General features: G+C 36.6%; 1 protein-coding gene across 10 annotated transcripts in view; it reads left to right on the top strand.

Annotated features, from left to right (window-relative positions):
• The window catches only part of CCDC88A (coiled-coil domain containing 88A), a 139,469-nt gene that overhangs the window by 43,373 nt on the left and 75,887 nt on the right, over positions 1-20,209 (top strand). For all 10 annotated transcript variants that reach the window (XR_004443936.1, XR_004443931.1, XR_004443932.1 and 7 more), the window contains exons 6-7: positions 8,404-8,487; positions 15,561-15,701. Coding sequence is in view for 3 of the 10 variants with exons in the window: in XM_033239064.1 (XP_033094955.1) it covers positions 8,404-8,487; positions 15,561-15,701 (225 nt within the window). In the remaining 7 variants the exon portion in view is untranslated. The remainder of the gene's footprint in view (positions 1-8,403; positions 8,488-15,560; positions 15,702-20,209) is intronic.

Below are 20,209 nucleotides of genomic sequence, written 5' to 3'. Positions count from 1 at the left end.
TGGGACTACAGGCGCCCGCCACCTCGCCCGGCTAGTTTTTTTGTATATTTTAGTAGAGACGGGGTTTCACCGTGTTAGCCAGGATGGTCTCGATCTCCTGACCTCATGATCCGCCCGTCTCAGCCTCCCAAAGTGCTGGGGTTACAGGCTTGAGCCACCGCGCCTGGCCCTTATATATATTTTCTCATAATATCTTCTTTCAGGTCAGGAGATTGGGTAGGGTGATATTTAAGTTATTATCCAAATTGGGACACTTGCGAAAATCAAAGAAGGTACTGTTAATAATTATAGTGGGCTAGGCATGGTGGCTCACACCTGTAATCCCAGCACTTTGAGAGGCTAAAATGGGAAGATCACTTGAGGCCAGGAGTTTGAGACCAGTTTGGGCAACATAATGAAATCCCATTTCTGTTTTAAATACATGTAGTAATTACAGTGGAATGGCATGTGTAAACTGGGACTGTCCCAGGCAAACCAGGATGGTTGCTCTAAGTTTAAATTTAGGTCATATTGCTAGTAGGCCAAAGAACTGAGAGTCAACTCTGCTCTGGACTTCAAAATCTATTATACTATGTTAGTTTTTCATTTCAGCCATTTTTTGGATGAATTATTATAGTGTCATTCTAAACTATCTTCTTTGTGAAATGAGATTATTTATAAACAAATAATATGATTACTAGTAATTTTTTTACATACGTACAACAGAAATTATATGTCCCAGAGAGTGTTGGCTTTTAGAGCTGACTGCTTGGAAGCAATAATCTTACATAATATATGTTATTAAAATTTCATGCTGTGTAATGTACAGGTGTTTACTTCACAGCTGATTAAATATTAAGTTGAATATGGTGTTTGTAGTCTTCTAATTTGCTCATCAGATTTTGAGTCAGAAGCACAACTCTTATTTACAGCCTTTATGTACTATATTTGCTTTAAAAAATACCTTGTGTTGGTGAATGTTGTGTAAATTTGATTACATAACAATAGCATAAATATGGTTTTTATTGCTGGTTACTGCTTGGTCGTTATTGCTGATTACTAAAATTGACAGTAGGAATGGAGCAGAACCAAGGACCTTTTTTTGAGACAGGGTCTCACTCTGTCACTCAGGCAGGAGTATAGTGACATGATCATGACTCTCACTGCAGCCTTGACCTCCAGGGTTCAAATGATCTTCCCGTTTCAGGCTCCCAAGCAGCTGGAACTACAGACATGTGCCGTCATGCCTGGCTAATTTTTTTTTTTTTTTTTTTTTTAAGAACTAGGGTCTCACTGTGTTGCCAAGGCTCGTCTCAAACTCTTGTCCTCAAGTGATCTTCCTGCCTCGGCCTCACAAAGTCCTGGGATTACAGGCATGAGCCACCCTGCCTGGCCCCAAAGGGTAAATTTATCTGAAAATAAAGAAAAACTAATTATACTCAAATTAATTCTTTTTTTTTTTTTTTTATGGAGTTTCATTCTTTTTGTACAATGGTATTATCTTGGCTCACTGCAGCCTCCGCCTCCCGGGTTCAAGTGATTATCCTGCCTCAGCCTCCTTAGTAGCTGGGATTACAGGCGTGCACCACCACACCTGGCTAATTTTTTATTTTTAGTAGAGACAGGGTTTCACCATGTTGGCCAGGCTGGTCTCGAACTCCTGACCTCAGGTGATCTGCCCACCTCAGCCTCCCAATGTGCTGGGATTACAGGCTTGAGCCATCATGCCCGGCCTAATTTTTTTCATATTAAAAGAGAGTAAGTTTTATCAACTGTAGAAAACAAAGCAAAAGCTCAAGGAGACTGTCATTCTAACCTATGTTAACACCATTCAAGGCTTTTTTAGAAATGAGGAGATGGAAAGGGTGTCAGACCTTGGTCTTTGATGTGATATCAGCTTGTCAAGAAACTTGGAGACCCATCTTTTTATATATTTGATGTCCATGTAGTCATAGCAGAATTATGTTTTTACTTGAGAGCCCTTAAGACTTGCATCTATTTTGGTGCCAGAATGACTTACCTACCAAGAAAGGAGGAAAGATCCAATTTTGAAAAATGTTGTTATCATTCTGTATTTTAAAAATGTTAGTGACCTAAATTTTTTTTTTTTTTTTTAATGCTTATGGGTGCTATAGTAAAGGACAGGGACAGGGATTTTAGAAAAAAAGATGTAAAGCTCAAAGAGTTTGAATTTTAGAGAAGACAGAGTAAACAGTACAAATTTGACGTAATAATTACCATAATGTAATATACATTGGTACATAGAAGAAGTATTTTCTTAAGTTTACTTGTAGTATTAGGAAAGCCCTCTGACAAGGTAGTATTTGAAATGAGAGCAAAGATGTTGAGAAAACAGCCTATTCAGGGAACATAAAGTGTGGTTGGGCCAGGGGTGGTGGTGGTGGGTGGATCACTTGAAGTCAGGCGTTCAAGACCAGTCTGACTACATGGTGAAACGTCTCTGCTAAAAGAAAAATACAAAAAACTAGCCGCGCATAGTGGCTTGTGCTTGTAGTCCCAGCTACACAGGAGGCTGAGACAGGAGAATTGTTTGAACCTGGGAGATGGAGGTTGCAATGAGCCGAGGTGGCTTCACTGCACTCTAGCCTGGGCGACAGAGCAAGACTTCATCTCAAAAAAAAAAAAAATGTGGTTGAAATGTAGGATTTATGGGGATGAATGGCAAGATATTAGACTGGAGAGTTTACATGAATTGAGTTACGAAGGATTGGGTTTGCCACTTTAAGATAGAGTTCAGATTTCAGGCCAGACGCGGTGGCTCACATCTGTAATCCCAGCACTTGGGAGGCTGGAACAATGGATCACCTGAGGTCAGGAGTTCCAGACCAGCCTGACTGACATGGCGAAACCCTGTCTCTACTAAAAATACAAAAATTAGCCAGATGTGGTAGCGGGCACCTGTAGTCCCAGCTACTCGGGAGGCTGAAGTAGGAGAATTGCTTGAACCTGGCAGGCGGAGGTTGCAGTGAGCCAAGATCATGCCACTGAACTCCAACCTGGGTGACAGAGCAAGACTCCATCTCAAAAAAAAAAAAAACAAAAAAATTATTCTGTAGGTGTTTTGGAGTCACTACTACTAATAATATAAAGTGTGTAACCAAAATCTGTCAGCCTTCACCATGACCATATAAACAATTAGAAGTCTTTGTTGATACTTAATAGCCAGACTGTGCTTCTGGACAAGAAGCTATTGAGTAAACCAATCAGCCAACAAGTATTGTTGGAATACTTTGTAAAATGTCCTCTCTATTACAGAAATTTTGTTCATCTTGTAGTTGGACAGATTAAAATTCTGATGATTAGTACAATATGTAAATAGCATGTTTTCCCACATCTAGGTCAATCAATTTTATCTGTTACAATTGTTATTTGTAGGTAGAAATAGCAAGGTAAAATTTGCTGATATGATACTAGAGTTTAGGAAATCAGTGGACCACAGGTTTCAAGAGATACTATATGAATGGAAAGAAATAGGGCTGGGTGCAGTGGGTCATGCCTGTAATCCTAGCACTATGGGAGGTCGAGGTGGGAGGATTGCTTGAGCCCAGGAGTTTCAGAGCAACCTGGGCAACATAAGGAGACTCTATCTGTACAAAAAAAAGAAAAAAGAAAGAAAAGAAAAAAAATTTAAGTAAAAGAGGGAGAGAGAGGGGGGAGAGAGAAATAAGCATTGGGAAATTGAAAAATATTTTCTTTTGAAGAAAAAAATGAATTTCTTAAGAGGAAGCAACATTCAAAAATGGTAAAGTTAACCACCATCCAAAGATCTTACCTGACAAAATAAATTACAACTTTTAATCCTTGATTATATGTAAGTAAAAGCCACAGAAATAACTTTAAATATGAAGAAAACCGTCCAAGGCCAGGGCTTGAGTATTTTTGTTATTGACTGTCTGACTCAGTCAGGTTCCCCCAGAATCTTTTTCAATGGGTAACGCAAGTCTTCCGAACCAGTTCTGAGCATCACCTAGAATTTTCACACATCCGTGACTCTTCCTCCTAGCCCTGAAGTAGTTGAGAGAGTTCTAGGTGAAACCATCCTATGCAGAAGAAAACTTTTTGCAGTGTTTTGTTTGGAAATTTCTTTGTTCTTAGACTATGTGAAATTCACCCTTTTTAGGAGAACTTAAAACCTATCAGTGCAGGCTGCTTAGTATCCAGAAATATTACTTATTTTGGACTTTGGCCAGGTTGGGTAGTGCTGAAAGTAACTGAGTGTCAAGTGTGGTTGGAATTAAAAATTTGACCCTTTTATGTACCCTCAGAGGGAATCAAACATTAGTATTTGATTCGGAAAACCAGTTTTGAACTTGGTCAGTTTGACGGCTACAATCTGTTGTTTTCTTATCACTGATCTGTAAAGCATCTTAAAAGTTAGCATTTTAGAACTTTATCATATCACTTTTTAAGGAAATAAAACAAATTTCTGCTTGGTTCAGTGATGCGTCTTTAGTCTCAGCTACTTGGGAGGATCACTTGAGGCCAGGAGTTCAAGGCAGCTGTATGCTATGATCATGCCTGTGAATAACCACTGTGCTCCAGCCTGGTAACGTAGCAAGACCCAGTCTCTTAAGAAAAACAAAAATGGAAATAAAACAATTTCTAGCAAGGCATTTGTTTTTCTGAGAATATTTAAAAATACAAATATAGCTCAAAGAGGGAGACTTTTGTTGATACGAGTATTGTTTTCAAATACGTAATTGGAAATTTACAGTTTTAACAATTTTTGAAATATATAGTTCAGTGGTATTCTGATTGCTGTACATTCACATTATTGTGTAACCATTACCACTATCCATCTGAAGAACTTTTCTCATCTTCCAAAACTAAAACTCTGTACCCATTAAATAATGACTCCGTTTGTTACCAGCCCTCGGTAACCACCATTTTACTTTATGTCTCTGTGAATTCGATTGCTCTAGGTACCTCATGCAAATGGAATCATACGGTATTTGTCCTTTTGATGGGCTTATTTCACTTAGCATAATGTCTTTAAGGTTTTTTCATGCTATAGCATGTGTCAGTTTCCTTCCTTATTAAGGCTGAATAATACTCCATTGTTTATATATACCAAATTTTGTTCATCCATTCATCATTGATGAACACTTGAGTTGCCTCCATTTTTTGGCCTTTGTAAACAAAGTTGCTATGAACATGAGTGTACAAATGTCTGTTCGAAGCCCTGCTTATTGCTCTTTGGTAGAACTATGATTTGTTTAGACCTATATTATCAGTTTTCGTATTTAAAACACTGTAATGTGCTCCTTGTTTTATTATTTTCTTGTTCAATATCTTGTTTTGGGTGCCATTTCCTCTATTTTAGTATAGTTTTTCCACATAAATCTGTCTTCTTTCTTTAAGATCATAGAGCAGGTATTGAAAATATGAGGAATTTGAGGAATAATGTATTAAGAGCTCAAGCTCTCTGGTAGAAGATGTACAACTTTAGGGTTTATGCATTTCTCTCTCCCACCCACCTCCCACCCTAATCACTTTTTTGCTTTTTTGCTATGTCCCAGTTTCCACATCATATTCTTGTGTGTGTTTGTGTGTGAGAGAGAGAGTCTTACTCTGTTGCCCAGGCTGGAGTCTAGTGGCACGATCTCGGCTCACTACAACCTCCGGCTCACTTGAACCTCCTGGGTTCAAGCAATTCTTCTGCCGTAGCCTCCCAAGTAGCTGGGATTACAGGCGCCTGCCGCCACGCCTGGCTAATTTTTTGTATTTTTAGTAGAGACAGGGTTTCACCATGTTGACCAGGCTGGTCTTGAACTCCTGACCTTAGGTGATCCAGCTGCCTTGGCCTCCCAAAGTGTTGTGATTACAGGCATGAGCCACCACGCCTGGCCTCCATACCATATTCTTAGAATATCGTAGTAATCTACTGGCTTAGTAATCAGTTACTGTAATACAATTGTTTAACTCAGAGTTAAACAATTAATTTTAGTGCCCATGATAGTTTAAGAACTTCACATAAAGATAAGAGAGCTTAGCCGGGCGCGGTGGCTCAAGCCTGTAATCCCAGCACTTTGGGAGGCCGAGACGGGCGGATCACAAGGTCAGGAGATCAAGACCATCCTGGCTAACACGGTGAAACCCCGTCTCTACTAAAAAATACAAAAAAAAAAACTAGCCGGGCGAGGTGGAGGGCGCCTGTAGTCCTAACTAATGTAGTCCCAGCTATTCGGGAGGCTGAGGCAGGAGAATGGCGTAAACCCGGGAGGCGGAGCTTGCAGTGAGCCGAGATCGCACCACTGCACTCCAGCCTGGGCGACAGAGCGAGACTCCGTCTCAAAAAAAAAAAAAAAAAATAAGAGAGCTTAATTTTAATTGGAAAAAACAATTTGCTGATATTATTTAGTCTTCACAGCTGGTATTAAGCTATATATCTGTTTTTAACACCAGACTTTCTCACGCTGTAGACCTGGGCTATTCAATACAGTAGCCACTAGCCGCATGTGGCTATTTGAATTAAAATTAATTACAATTAAATTAAAATTTCAGTTTCTCAGTTGCACTAGCTACATGTCGGGTACTCAATAGCTGCATATAGCTAATGATCACCATATTTATTGGGCAGCTCTGATACAGAAATTTGATCTGATTATTCAACTTCAAAGTTTGAGTCTTTTATTCTTTTTTCCAGCTTGACAGTCTTTCTCTTTTCTATCCTTCAAAAGCCTATGAAATTTATTCTCTATCTTTAGGGAAGCCTAACCTGTTTATAAAACATTTTGAGAATGCTTAACTTTTAAGAGTTAAATTAAGGTGTGAGATTTAGTAGAAATTGTGTGTGTTACAAGGGTAAAGGAAAAATTTTCATTGATTTGTGTTGAGATTGTGCTAAAGGATGAGTTCCTAAAGATAATACAAGTAAAATACAAGTGGCTGTGGCTTAGAAAAGGGAAGTGTATCTATTTAGTCTAAACTGAAGGCAGAGAAAAATACGGCAGTTGAATTAAGGGACCCTGGTGAGTCATAGTCAATACCTTTGATAATAATCATGCTGTTTTGTGTTCTGATAGGCTCAGAAACTGCATAGGTCAGCAGTTTTGCTAGTGTTAAATTTTAAAATTGATGTTACTATACCTGAAATGTTAATTATTTTATATATGCTACGAATTTATTATTAGAACGTAATTCTTAATTGTTCTTACAAGGCCTGTCAAGTATTATTTGCTAGACAAAAATTCTTGTGTTTAAACCCACTAATTTGTATTCCATCCACCCAAAACTCTGACTTCCTAATCACAACTAGGAATTATACATTTCTGGTAATTTAGTTTTAACCATTTTGTTATCCTAATAATTCTGTGTTTACAAGATATAGAACTTTCTGCATTGATGGAAGTGTGTTTAAATTGTATAGTAGTAGAAAATAGAGCATTACAATTTGATAAAATAAACATGGAAAGCATAAATCAGAGCCTTATAAGTTTCATGATCAAAGAGCTAGTTTTTAATTTTGTGACTATATTGTCCTCACTAGTAGTTCAGTAATTGGTCCAGGAGATGCATCTAAGTGAGACAAGGCAGTGTGCTATTTTGTAGGCACCTCTCATTTGTTAGCTGTAAGAATACAGTGATACTAGCAGTTGGTTTGCAGCATTAGAGATGTAGGTGAAGGCAGAGGTTAAAATGCATGTTAAATTGTTAATGCTGACTGGAAAGAAAAAGATTGTTTTACATTTTAATATTTGTAATTTATATAAAGCTTTCTAAAAGTTACACAGTAAAGAATTACCCCCTTTATTCCATTTGGTTACATGTGTACTCGTATATATATTTTTAAATTTTGCCCCAGTAACTTTGCTATGTTAGAAACAAATCAAATATTTATTAGATTACATTATAAATGTTGAACTGGGCCACAAAAGTGGATTTCTTTTATTAAGACTGATAGAATGAAGATGTGAGAATGAATTGTAAGCTTGAAGTAAAAATTGCTTAAATTTTTTTTCCAAGAAGAAAGGCTGTGTTGTTTGGTGATAGTTGGGGACTGGCTGAGCATTTTGGCTGTATTCCGAATCCTGCCACTGACTCACTGTGTTTTTTGGCAAGTAACTAACTTATCCTCACTGAAACAAGTTCTTGATTCTTTACTTCTCTGTGTGTAAAGTTAGCATAATAATATTGTGCTAGCCTCAGATGGCTTGTGTAATGGTTTCCCACTTTAGAACTTTCCAGCATAAAAATAGTATGCATTTTCAGTGCCTTGCTTTTTAAAATAATTATTTCTAAGTTGTTGTTTATTAGGTAAGTATGTTAGACAATTTAAATGCAAAACAAAACTTTTACTGTACTTTTCAAAATATAGCAAACCTCATAAATTTTAGTTATATACAACATTTTAAGGACCATACCCTATAAAGTATGAATAACTATTTTATTCATTTATTTTAGTGTCAGAAAAAAGAAGAATTTATTGAAAGAATTCAAGGTTTAGATTTTGATACAAAAGCAGCAGTTGCCGCACATATTCAAGAGGTAATATATACAATTTTATGTGCTATTTTTGAAGCGTGTGGTGTATTTATTTATCTATCTCCTAAAGTACCTAAAAGTAATATAATAAGCAAGAACAAATCAAGACCAAATATAGATGAACCCTGCTTTTATACAAATTGTCTTCTCTTTAGAGATAGTTCCTTAAGTTTGGCACAGGGTTAACTACAAATATACTGTTGCCCTTATTCTATAGTGACATAGGCAGAAAGTGTTAAAAAGTCATAGTATACGCAAGAACAAATCAAGATCAAATAGATATGGAGCCTGCTTTTATACAAATTGTCTTGTCTTTAGAGATAGTTCCTTACACATGGCACAGTGTTAACTATAAATATACTGTTGCCTTTATTCTATAGTGACATGGGCAGAAAGTGTTATTTGAGGAATGAGGTATATGTCTTTGTTAGAATGGATTACAAAGCAGTAAATGGAAACAGCAGAAAGTGGAACACTGCTTGTAATTCAAAGCGATAGTGAGGTAAGATGACAAGCTTAGTATTGTCATTCTAGTGATTTTCTTTTGAATGAATAGACAGCATAATTTTTATTAAAGATATTACTTGAATTATAAACACATTAATGATTTGTAGCATTCATACAAAAAATTAAGTCTCGGGCATATTGTGCAGTGTCAAATAATTGAAATTAAAATTTGTTAAGATTCATTTTAAAAGCTATTTCTGTATCTGTCTATTCTTGGGCTTTTAATCTTATAAAGACACTTTAGAACTAGAGTATGTTAAATTTACATGTTGATTAGAAAAGGGAAAAGAAAATTTTTAAATAGTGAAAATTGGTAGTATTTAAAATATTCTTTATTTAGAAGATTTTTGTGTTTTGTAATCTTTTCTCTTATTTAGCATTCGTAAAGCCCAGATTTCTTATCAGTAACATTATTATCAACCATAAGCATATTAGTACTTTACAAGATGTAGTTTTATTGGTAGTCTCCCATTATAGAGACATACTTGCTTTACGCTAGTTACATGGTTTTATTTTATTCTGAATAAATGCTAAGTATTGCAAGTTATGGAATTTGCCACCATCCTTGGAAGTGTAATTATTTTTGCTATTATGAAAGTTAAAGCAAATTATTAGAATTATAGTGAGAAATGGAAGGCACTTACATAACTTTTCCATTCTTTTAAAAATCTTTATATTGGTAATCCTTTCTCCTAAGCTTCTGTGACAGTGTCATCTTCAGAATCTATAAAGACCGATGATTAAAAAAAAAATTACAGGGGCGGAGCAAGATGGCCAAATAGGAACAGCTCCAGTCTCCAACTCCCAGCGCGAGTAACACAGAAGACCGGTGATTTCTGCATTTTCAACTGAGGCAAACAGGGTCTGGAGTGGACCCTCAAGCAATCTCCAACAGACCAACAGACAGTCCTTCTGACTGTCAGACGGAAAACTATCAAACAGGAAGGACACCTATACCAAAACCCCATCAGTACGTCACCATCATCAAAGACCAGAGGCAGATAAAACCACAAAGATGGGGAAAAAGCAGGGCAGAAAAGCTGGAAATTCAAAAAATAAGAGCGCATCTCCCCTGCAAAGGAGCGCAGCCCATCGCCAGCAACGGATCAAAGCTGGTCAGAGAATGACTTTGACGAGATGAGAGAAGAAGGCTTCAGTCCATCAAACTTCTCAGAGCTAAAGGAGGAATTACGTACCCAGCGCAAAGAAACTAAAAATCTTGAAAAAAGAGTGGAAGAATTGACAGCTAGACTAATTAATGCAGAGAAGATCATAAACAAAATGACAGAGATGAAAACCATGACACGAGAAATACGTGACAAATGCACAAGCTTCAGTAACCGACTCGATCAACTGGAAGAAAGAGTATCAGCGATTGAGGATCAAATGAATGAAATGAAGCGAGAAGAGAAACCAAAAGAAAAAAGAAGAAAAAGAAATGAACAAAGCCTGCAAGAAGTATGGGATTATGTAAAAAGACCAAATCTACGTCTGATTGGGGTGCCTGAAAGGGAGGGGGAAAATGGAACCAAGTTGGAAAACACTCTTCAGGATATCATCCAGGAGAACTTCCCCAACCTAGTAGGGCAGGCCAACATTCAAATTCAGGAAATACAGAGAACGCCACAAAGATACTCCTCCAGAAGAGCAACTCCAAGACACATAATTGCCAGATTCACCAAAGTTGAAATGAAGGAAAAAATCTTAAGGGCAGCCAGAGAGAAAGGTCGGGTTACCCACAAAGGGAAGCCCATCAGACTAACAACAGATCTCTCGGCAGAAACTCTACAAGCCAGAAGAGAGTGGGGGCCAATATTCAACGTTCTTAAAGAAAAGAATTTTCAACCCAGAATTTCATATCCAGCCAAACTAAGTTTCATCAGTGAAGGAGAAATAAAATCCTTTACAGATAAGCAAATGCTTAGAGATTTTGTCACCACCAGGCCTGCCTTACAAGAGACCCTGAAGGAAGCCCTAAACATGGAAAGGAACAACCGGTACCAGCCATTGCAAAAACATGCCAAAATGTAAAGACCATCGAGGCTAGGAAGAAACTGCATCAACTAATGAGCAAAATAACCAGTTAATATCATAATGACAGGATCAAGTTCACACATAACAATATTAACCTTAAATGTAAATGGACTAAATGCTCCAATTAAAAGACACAGACTGGCAAACTGGATCAAGAGTCAAGACCCATCAGTCTGCTGTATTCAGGAGACCCATCTCACATGCAGAGACATACATAGGCTCAAAATAAAGGGATGGAGAAAGATCTACCAAGCAAATGGAGAACAAAAAAAAGCAGGGGTTGCAATCCTAGTCTCTGATAAAACAGACTTTAAACCATCAAAGATCAAAAGAGACAAAGAAGGCCATTACATAATGGTAAAGGGATCAATTCAACAGGAAGAGCTAACTCTCCTAAATATATATGCACCCAATACAGGAGCACCCAGATTCATAAAGCAAGTCCTTAGAGACCTACAAAGAGACTTAGACTCCCATACAATAATAATGGGAGATTTCAACACTCCACTGTCAACATTAGACAGATCAACGAGACAGAAAGTTAACAAGGATATCCAGGAATTGAACTCATCTCTGCACCAAGCGGACCTAATAGACATCTGTAGAATTCTCCACCCCAAATCAACAGAATATACATTCTTCTCAGCACCACATCGCACTTATTCCAAAATTGACCACATCATTGGAAGTAAAGCACTCCTCAGCAAATGTACAAGAACAGAAATTATAACAAACTGTCTCTCAGACCACAGTGCAATCAAACTAGAACTCAGGACTAAGAAACTCAATCAAAACCGCTCAACTACATGGAAACTGAATAACCTGCTCCTGAATGACTACTGGGTACATAACGAAATGAAAGCAGAAATAAAGATGCTCTTTGAAACCAATGAGAACAAAGATACAACATACCAGAATCTCTGGGACACATTTAAAGCAGTGTGTAGAGGGAAATTTATAGCACTAAATGCCCACAAGAGAAAGCAGGAAAGATCTAAAATTGACACTTTAACATCACAATGAAAAGAACTAGAGAGGCAAGAGCAAACACATTCAAAAGCTAGCAGAAGGCAAGAAATAACTAAGATCAGAGCAGAACCGAAGGAGATAGAGTCACAAAAAACCCTCCAAAAAATCAATGAATCCAGGAGTTGGTTTTTTGAAAAGATCAACAAAATTGACAGACCGCTAGCAAGACTAATAAAGAAGAAAAGAGAGAGGAATCAAATAGACGCAATAAAAAATGATAAAGGGGATATTACCACCGACCCCACAGAAATACAAACAACCATCAGAGAATACTATAAATGCCTCTACGCAAATCAACTAGAAAATCTAGAAGAAATGGATAATTTCCTGGACACTTACACTCTCCCAAGACTGAACCAGGAAGAAGTTGAATCCCTGAATAGACCAATAACAGGCTCTGAAATTGAGGCAACAATTAATAGCCTACCCACGAAAAAAAGTCCAGGACCAGATGGATTCACAGCTGAATTCTACCAGAGGTACAAGGAGGAGCTGGTACCATTCCTTCTGAAACTATTCCAATCAATAGAAAAACAGGGAATCCTCCCTAACTCATTTTATGAGGCCAACATCATCCTGATACCAAAGCCTGGCAGAGACACAACAAAAAAAGAGAATTTTAGACCAATATCCCTGATGAACATCGATGCAAAAATTCTCAATAAAATACTGGCAAACCGGATTCAGCAGCACATCAAAAAGCTTATCCACCATGATCAAGTGGGCTTCATCCCTGGGATGCAAGGCTGGTTCAACATTCACAAATCAATAAACGTAATCCAGCATATAAACAGAACCAAAGACAAGAACCACATGATTATCTCAATAGATGCAGAAAAGGCTTTTGACAAAATTCAACAGCCCTTTATGCTAAAAACGCTCAATAAATTCGGTATTGATGGAACGTACCTCAAAATAATAAGAGCTATTTACGACAAACCCACAGCTAATATCATACTGAATGGGCAAAAACTGGAAAAATTCCCTTTGAAAACTGGCACAAGACAGGGATGCCCTCTCTCACCACTCCTATTCAACATAGTGTTGGAAGTTCTGGCTAGGGCAATCAGGCAAGAGAAAGAAATCAAGGGTATCCAGTTAGGAAAAGAAGAAGTCAAATTGTCCCTGTTTGCAGATGACATGATTGTATATTTAGAAAACCCCATCGTCTCAGCCCAAAATCTCCTTAAGCTGATAAGCAACTTCAGCAAAGTCTCAGGATACAAAATTAATGTGCAAAAATCACAAGCATTCTTATACACCAGTAACAGACAAGCAGAGAGCCAAATCAGGAATGAACTTCCATTCACAATTGCTTCAAAGAGAATCAAATACCTAGGAATCCAGCTTACAAGGGATGTAAAGGACCTCTTCAAGGAGAACTACAAACCACTGCTCAGTGAAATCAAAGAGGACACAAACAAATGGAAGAACATACCATGCTCATGGATAGGAAGAATCAATATCGTGAAAATGGCCATACTGCCCAAGGTTATTTATAGATTCAATGCCATCCCCATCAAGCTACCAATGAGTTTCTTCACAGAATTGGAAAAAACTGCTTTAAAGTTCATATGGAACCAAAAAAGAGCCCGCATTGCCAAAACAATCCTAGGTCAAAAGGACAAAGCTGGAGGCGTCACGCTACCTGACTTCAAACTATACTACAAGGCTACAGTAACCAAAACAGCATGGTACTGGTACCACAACAGAGAAATAGACCAGTGGAACAGAACAGAGTCCTCAGAAATAATACCACACATCTACAGCCATCTGATCTTTGACAAACCTGACAAAAACAAGAAATGGGGAAAGGATTCCCTATTAATAAATGGTGCTGGGAAAATTGGCTAGCCATAAGTAGAAAGCTGAAACTGGATCCTTTCCTTACCCCTTATACGAAAATTAATTCAAGATGGATTAGAGACTTAAATGTTAGACCTAATACCATAAAAACCCTAGAAGAAAATCTAGGTAGTACCATTCAGGACATAGGCATGGGCAAGGACTTCATGTCTAAAACACCAAAAGCAACGGCAGCAAAAGCCAAAATTGACAAATGGGATCTCATTAAACTAAAGAGCTTTTGCACAGCAAAAGAAACTACCATCAGAGTGAACAGGCAACCTACAGAATGGGAGAAAATTTTTGCAACCTACTCATCTGACAAAGGGCTAATATCCAGAATCTACAAAGAACTCAAACAAATATACAAGAAAAAAACAAACAACCCCATCAAAAAGTGGGGAAAGGATATGAACAGACATTTCTCAAAAGAAGACATCCATACAGCCAACAGACACATGAAAAAATGCTCATCATCACTCGCCATCAGAGAAATGCAAATCAAAACCACAATGAGATACCATCTCACACAGTTAGAATGGCAATCATTAAGAAGTCAGGAAACAATAGATGTTGGAGAGGATGTGGAGAAATAGGAACACTTTTACACTGTTGGTGGGATTGTAAACTAGTTCAACCATTATGGAAAACAGTATGGCGATTCCTCAAGGATCTAGAACTAGATGTACCATATGACCCAGCCATCCCACTACTGGGTATATACCCAAAGGATTATAAATTACTCTACTACAAAGACACATGCACACATATGTTTATTGCGGCACTATTCACAATAGCAAACACTTGGAATCAACCCAAATGTCCATCTGTGACAGACTGGATTAAGAAAATGTGGCACATATACACCATGGAATACTATGCAGCCATCAAAAAGGATGAGTTTGCGTCCTTTGTAGGGACATGGATGCAGCTGGAAACCATCATTCTTAGCAAACTATCACAAGAAGAGAAAACCAAACACTGCATGTTCTCACTCATAGGTGGGAACTGAACAATGAGATCACTTGGACTCGGGAAGGGGAACATCACACACTGGGGCCTATCAGGGGGAGGGGGGAGGAGGGAGGGATTGCATTGGGGAGTTATACATGATATAAACGTTATGCACATTTACCCTAGAACTTAAAGTATAATAAAAAATAAAAAATAAAAAAAAAAATTACAAAAATAAACACTGTTGGCCAGGCAAAAAAAAAAAAAAAGAATCTATAAAGACCTAGATATTCAATAACAACAATGCAATAACATATATCCTACAAGATTAAAAACCTTTTGCTCTTGAATTCAAGTACAATAAATTAAAAGTCTTATCTACAAAATTCAGTTGATTTTGTTAAAGAAGTTGTCAGGATATATCAACATTACTTTCCTTTAAGAATGCCTTGAGTTAAATATTAATATTTTATTTTTCTTGACTAGAAAATGAATATTAATTCATTTAAGGATTATATTTAGTTAAAAATAATTTTTATTTGTAGTGTTTTCATCATTAATTTCAAATGTTCTCCTTTTAACATCACGCTGGCCTTTCATATTTTATATGGGTTATATAATACTTGAGCTAATATTGTACTATAGTGGAATAGATTTTTAAGTATTAATCACTTTTTTGGTTGTTTATTTCGGTTACTTTTCTAAAGGTAACTCATAATCAGGAAAATGTGTTTGACCTGCAATGGATGGAAGTGACTGATATGTCACAGGAGGACATAGAACCACTCTTGAAAAATATGGCATTGCATCTAAAAAGACTTATAGATGAGAGAGATGAACATTCAGAGGTTTGTAAATTTCTTTCAGTATATTGTGAAAGTCTGCTTTCCAAAAAGAAAATAGTAGCTTTAGGCAGTTTTCAGAAATGATACTATTCTTAGAGGCGGGTAATACAGGAGTGTCTTTTTTTGTGTGGAACACAGGAACCTGAAAGGATGTGTAAGAACCCCAAATTGCTAGTAAACAGATTGCAGTTAGGTTTTCTCTTCTCCTTTTCTTTTTTTTTTTTTTTTTCAGACGGAGTCTCGCTCTGTGCCCAGGCTGGAGTGCAGTGGTGCGATCTCGGCTCACTGCAAGCTCCGCCTCCCGGGCTCACGCCATTCTCCTGTCTCAGCCTCTCTCAGTAGCTGGGACTACAGGCGCCCGCCACCACGCTCGGCTAATTTTTTGTATTTTTAGTAGAGACGGGGTTTCACTGTGGTCTCTTATCTCCTGACCTCATGATCCGCCCGCCTTGGCCTCCCAAAGTGCTGGGATTACAAGCGTGAGCCACCGCGCCCGGCCTCTCTTCTCCTTTTCTTTTAAATTAACATTATTCTTTTGTTCCTGTGTGTTTTTCAAGTCATCCCCGCAGCTTTGGCAACAATACAAAAGTGTGAAACTGAAAATATAGTTGATGTAACTGGAAAAATCATTGCCGTGAAGCTTAAGAATTTGCTTAAGGCTAATTTCTTAGTTTTATTGCCACATGTTGAGGTTGGAAAAGTAAGTTTTAATAAAAGGAGAATAACAGGTGTTCTGAATAAAATTTCCCACAAAAGATCTCAAATGAGGTGTGATTTTTAAAAAAAGAATTATTTTAAGTCTGTTAAAACAGAACTTTGCTTTTTAAAAAGAGTAAAAGTGTACCAAGTTTTCTATCTGCAGTGTCTGAAAGCAGTTTATAATTTTAAAGAGTCTAGACTTTTAATGCATGTGATGGTGGGTAATATTTTCTTAATAGCAGAGCAAAGTACTCTGCCATTCTGCAGAATGTATAACTTTTATCAGTTTCATTTATATGCGAGAGACAGTTTTGAGCTTATTTGTAGAGGTCTGTATCAATACTCTTGAGACCAGTGAAAGACTACATAGAGAAAATTCCTAAACATTTTTTTCAGAATAAAACTTTCTTGTCTCTGTAGGGATTAGTCAGTTCTGATGTGAATTTTCAATTTTTCTTCAGGCGTTAAACAAAAAGAAAATATAGGAGATAAACATTTTAAAGCAACAATTAAATTTTTTAAAAAGCTAGGATATTGAGACCAAAGGAAGGAAAGAATAAATTGGAAAACATTCCTACTATGCATCAGATTTATCCTGAGATACTCAGATCATTTCATTTTCAATCAGATTATTTAGCTATATGCTATCATTTTTTAGTGTCTTTTTACTGATCTATGCATTTTCTAGAATATTTATTTGTATTTCAAGTTGTTAAAGGTATTGCAGTAAGGTATCCTCCAGTTTCTGAGGAATTATTTCTAAGAATCTATACTTTTATTTTATTTTATTTTATTTTTAAAATTTTTTTGAGATGGAGTCTGGCTCTGTCGCACAGGCTGGAGTGCAGTGGTGCAGTCTCAGCTCACTGCAACCTCCGCCTACCAGGTTCAAGGAATTCTCCTGCCTAAGCCTCCCAAGTAGCTGGGTTTCAGGCGTGCACCACCATGCATGGCTAATTTTTGTATTTTCAGTAGAGACAGGGTTTGGCCATGTTGGCCAGGCTGGTCTCTAACTCCTGACCTCAGGTGATCCTCCTACCTCGGTCTTCCAAAGTACTGGAATTACAGGTGTGAGCCACTGCACCCAGCCTATACTTTGGTTTTATATGACTGATGGGTGCATATAAAATGTTAGATCTTGGGGTGGGCGTCTCAAAAAAAAAAAAAGTTTGATCCCATTTAAGTGAATTGATTAATGCGGGGTAAACAGAATACTTATCATTACATGACTCTGGTAAACTAAAAGGAATATGAAATACTATATAGAATGATTGTTTGAAAACCCTTTTAAAATATGTTATCCTGCCAATTAAGCATTTTTGTTGAATTTGTTTTTCAAATAAGGAAGAAAAAGTCATACTCTTCTGTCTCAGATACTTGGGAAGCAACTTGCTAGCTGGGATAGGGTGGGGGAGAGATATCCAATCATCTGGGAAATTTTTTTCCCTCAATTTGGGCTACCAGTAGACTAACTTGAAAAGGTCATTTTAAAAATTGTGAAAAATGTTAGACAAATGTAAAGGTGGCATGTAAATGTAATTCTGTGTCATATATTAGATTGAAACAAGTTCTTATTTAGAGTTTCCCTTTAACTTTTTTTTCTTTTGATTAGCTTTTGTTATGATTGTTTCACTTCAGTCTAAAAAGTATATATTTGGTCACCCTTTTTAACATTTCTCTTTTGTGTTCTTAATGCTATAGAAAAAGTATGTCTTCAGTCCTCTCCTTTTACTAAAAACCAAATGGGGATTTTTAATGAATTTAAGATCTCTTTATTATCACTGTTTATTTTATGCTAGACTTTGTGCTGTAAGTTTAACACATACTGTTTTATTAAATCTGCATGAAAACCCCATTTTATGGATAAAGATACTTGAGCCCCAAGTAGTTAAGTAATTTGCCAGATCTAACTCCACTGCCTGTGGTTAGAAACATAATACTGTAATACCTTTGCCTAAATCCATGATTGTACTGGGCACATCTCTAATTTCTTTTCCTTAATAATGAGTTCTACAAGTAGAATTAATAGGTCACCTGTTTTTGTGTTTTGTTTTTTTTTTGTCTTTAGCATTGATGTATCTTTTTATGTTCATTCTTTAGTATATATTAAGAAACAACTGGTTTTTGCAAGGTCTTGTGCTTGGGAGCAAAAAAACTGACAAACTATTTCAAAAAAGAACCAAAGATTGTTATAGTCTAATAAGGAAGTTATTTTATTAAAATAATAACTATAATAAAATTGTGAAAGTGATAAGTACAAAAAATAATATATATCATTTTTATATATATTCCTGTAGCATATAGTATATATTCCTATATATATTCTTACACATATGCTACAGGAGTAGGAGGGCATATGAAATTAGTTATGCTTTAAAAACATTTGCCGTCAGATTATTTTGTTTTGTTTGTTTTTGCATCAGACTATTTTGAAAATGTATGGGAAACCTTGAGCTCAAGAAGTTACTGCCATTAGAAAAAAGTCAAAATATCTAAATAATCTTTAATGGAAAATACTCTGGGAACTCTTAACTTTTAAAATACTAGGTTTCTTTCTTTCTTTTTAATATTTTGTAATATGTAGTTCATTGACTTTTGGAAGTTCTTGATAGATATTGCCATTTCACCACCTACTAAGTTCAAATGTAGTGTCTGTCTCCTGTATTTTCTCCTGTTCTTAGTTTTGTGAATTGCTTAATTGAATATTTTTGAGCACCCATTTTTGTGTAAAATACTATGCTAGATTAAATTAGAGATTGAGAGATACAAAGGAGGTGTAAGAAAGATTGATTCTGGTTTATTGAGAAAACTACATTATTTGTAACTACAAAATATGAGCTAGCATATAATTAAGTGCTAGTTTATTTGTGTATGAGACAAATATTATATACTTACTACTATCTGTCAGCTTTGTTAGAGTCAGGAGATGTTAGAAAGCAAGATTAAAGGTAATTGAGACAGTAAGAAAATATACAAATAAAAGTTGACTCCAAGTACATGGAGTCAACTATGAAAATTAATAACACTATTCACAGAGAGATAGGGAAGTTGGGATGAGCACACTGATAGAAGGATAGAACTGAATAGTGTCATTGTACATAGGAACCATCCTTCAAAAAGTGCCAGGAAGGGAATGTGATTTTTTTTTTTTCCCGAGTAAAAGAAACTTGTATATCTTTGAAGAACACTGAGAAAAAAGCCAATAAGAAGAAAGAAGTTGAAATGTTTAAGTAAGGAATATGTATTAGGAGCAAAAAAAATGCATAAGAAGAAAGGAGTTAATCCCAGGTGGTTTTGTTTCTTTGGCAAATTGGAGGAGAGGTCATTTATTGGAAGTAATGATAGCAGTTTGCAGTTGGAGGCTTAAGTAGTGAAAAGGTAATACATTTACAGAGTCATCATAGGGAAATTTGAAAGGAGATCAGCAATATTTCAATAAAAGGATAGATGGGCAGTGGAAAGAGTTTAATTGAAAATGGATGGCAAGATCTGTAGTAGGACTGCGTAACTTCTTGTTTTTCTGCTAGAGCTTTATCATCTTGGAGCAAAAATAGAGAAAACTGATGGTGGGTCAGGAAGATAACAGTGTTAGAGTCAAACTTGAATTTGAATCTCTGCTATCTGTATTATTGGTTGGGTGACTTTGGTTAAGTTATTTAATCTATATGAGCCTAAGTTTTCTCATGTCTAAAACTGGCATAATCCCTCTATTGCAAATTGTAGTATTGGATGAGATCTTGTTGGAAAATCCCTCACAAGTTCTATAAATATTAATTCCTTTTTCCTTTTTCTGCAAAGAGTGAGTCAGTAAC

The sequence above is a fragment of the Trachypithecus francoisi genome, unplaced genomic scaffold, assembly GCF_009764315.1.
Source record: "Trachypithecus francoisi isolate TF-2019V2 unplaced genomic scaffold, Tfra_2.0 Lachesis_group17, whole genome shotgun sequence".
Lineage (NCBI taxonomy): Eukaryota > Metazoa > Chordata > Mammalia > Primates > Cercopithecidae > Trachypithecus > Trachypithecus francoisi.
The sequence above is the reverse complement of the archived record's forward strand: the minus strand, read 5'-3'. Positions and strand labels throughout refer to the sequence as shown.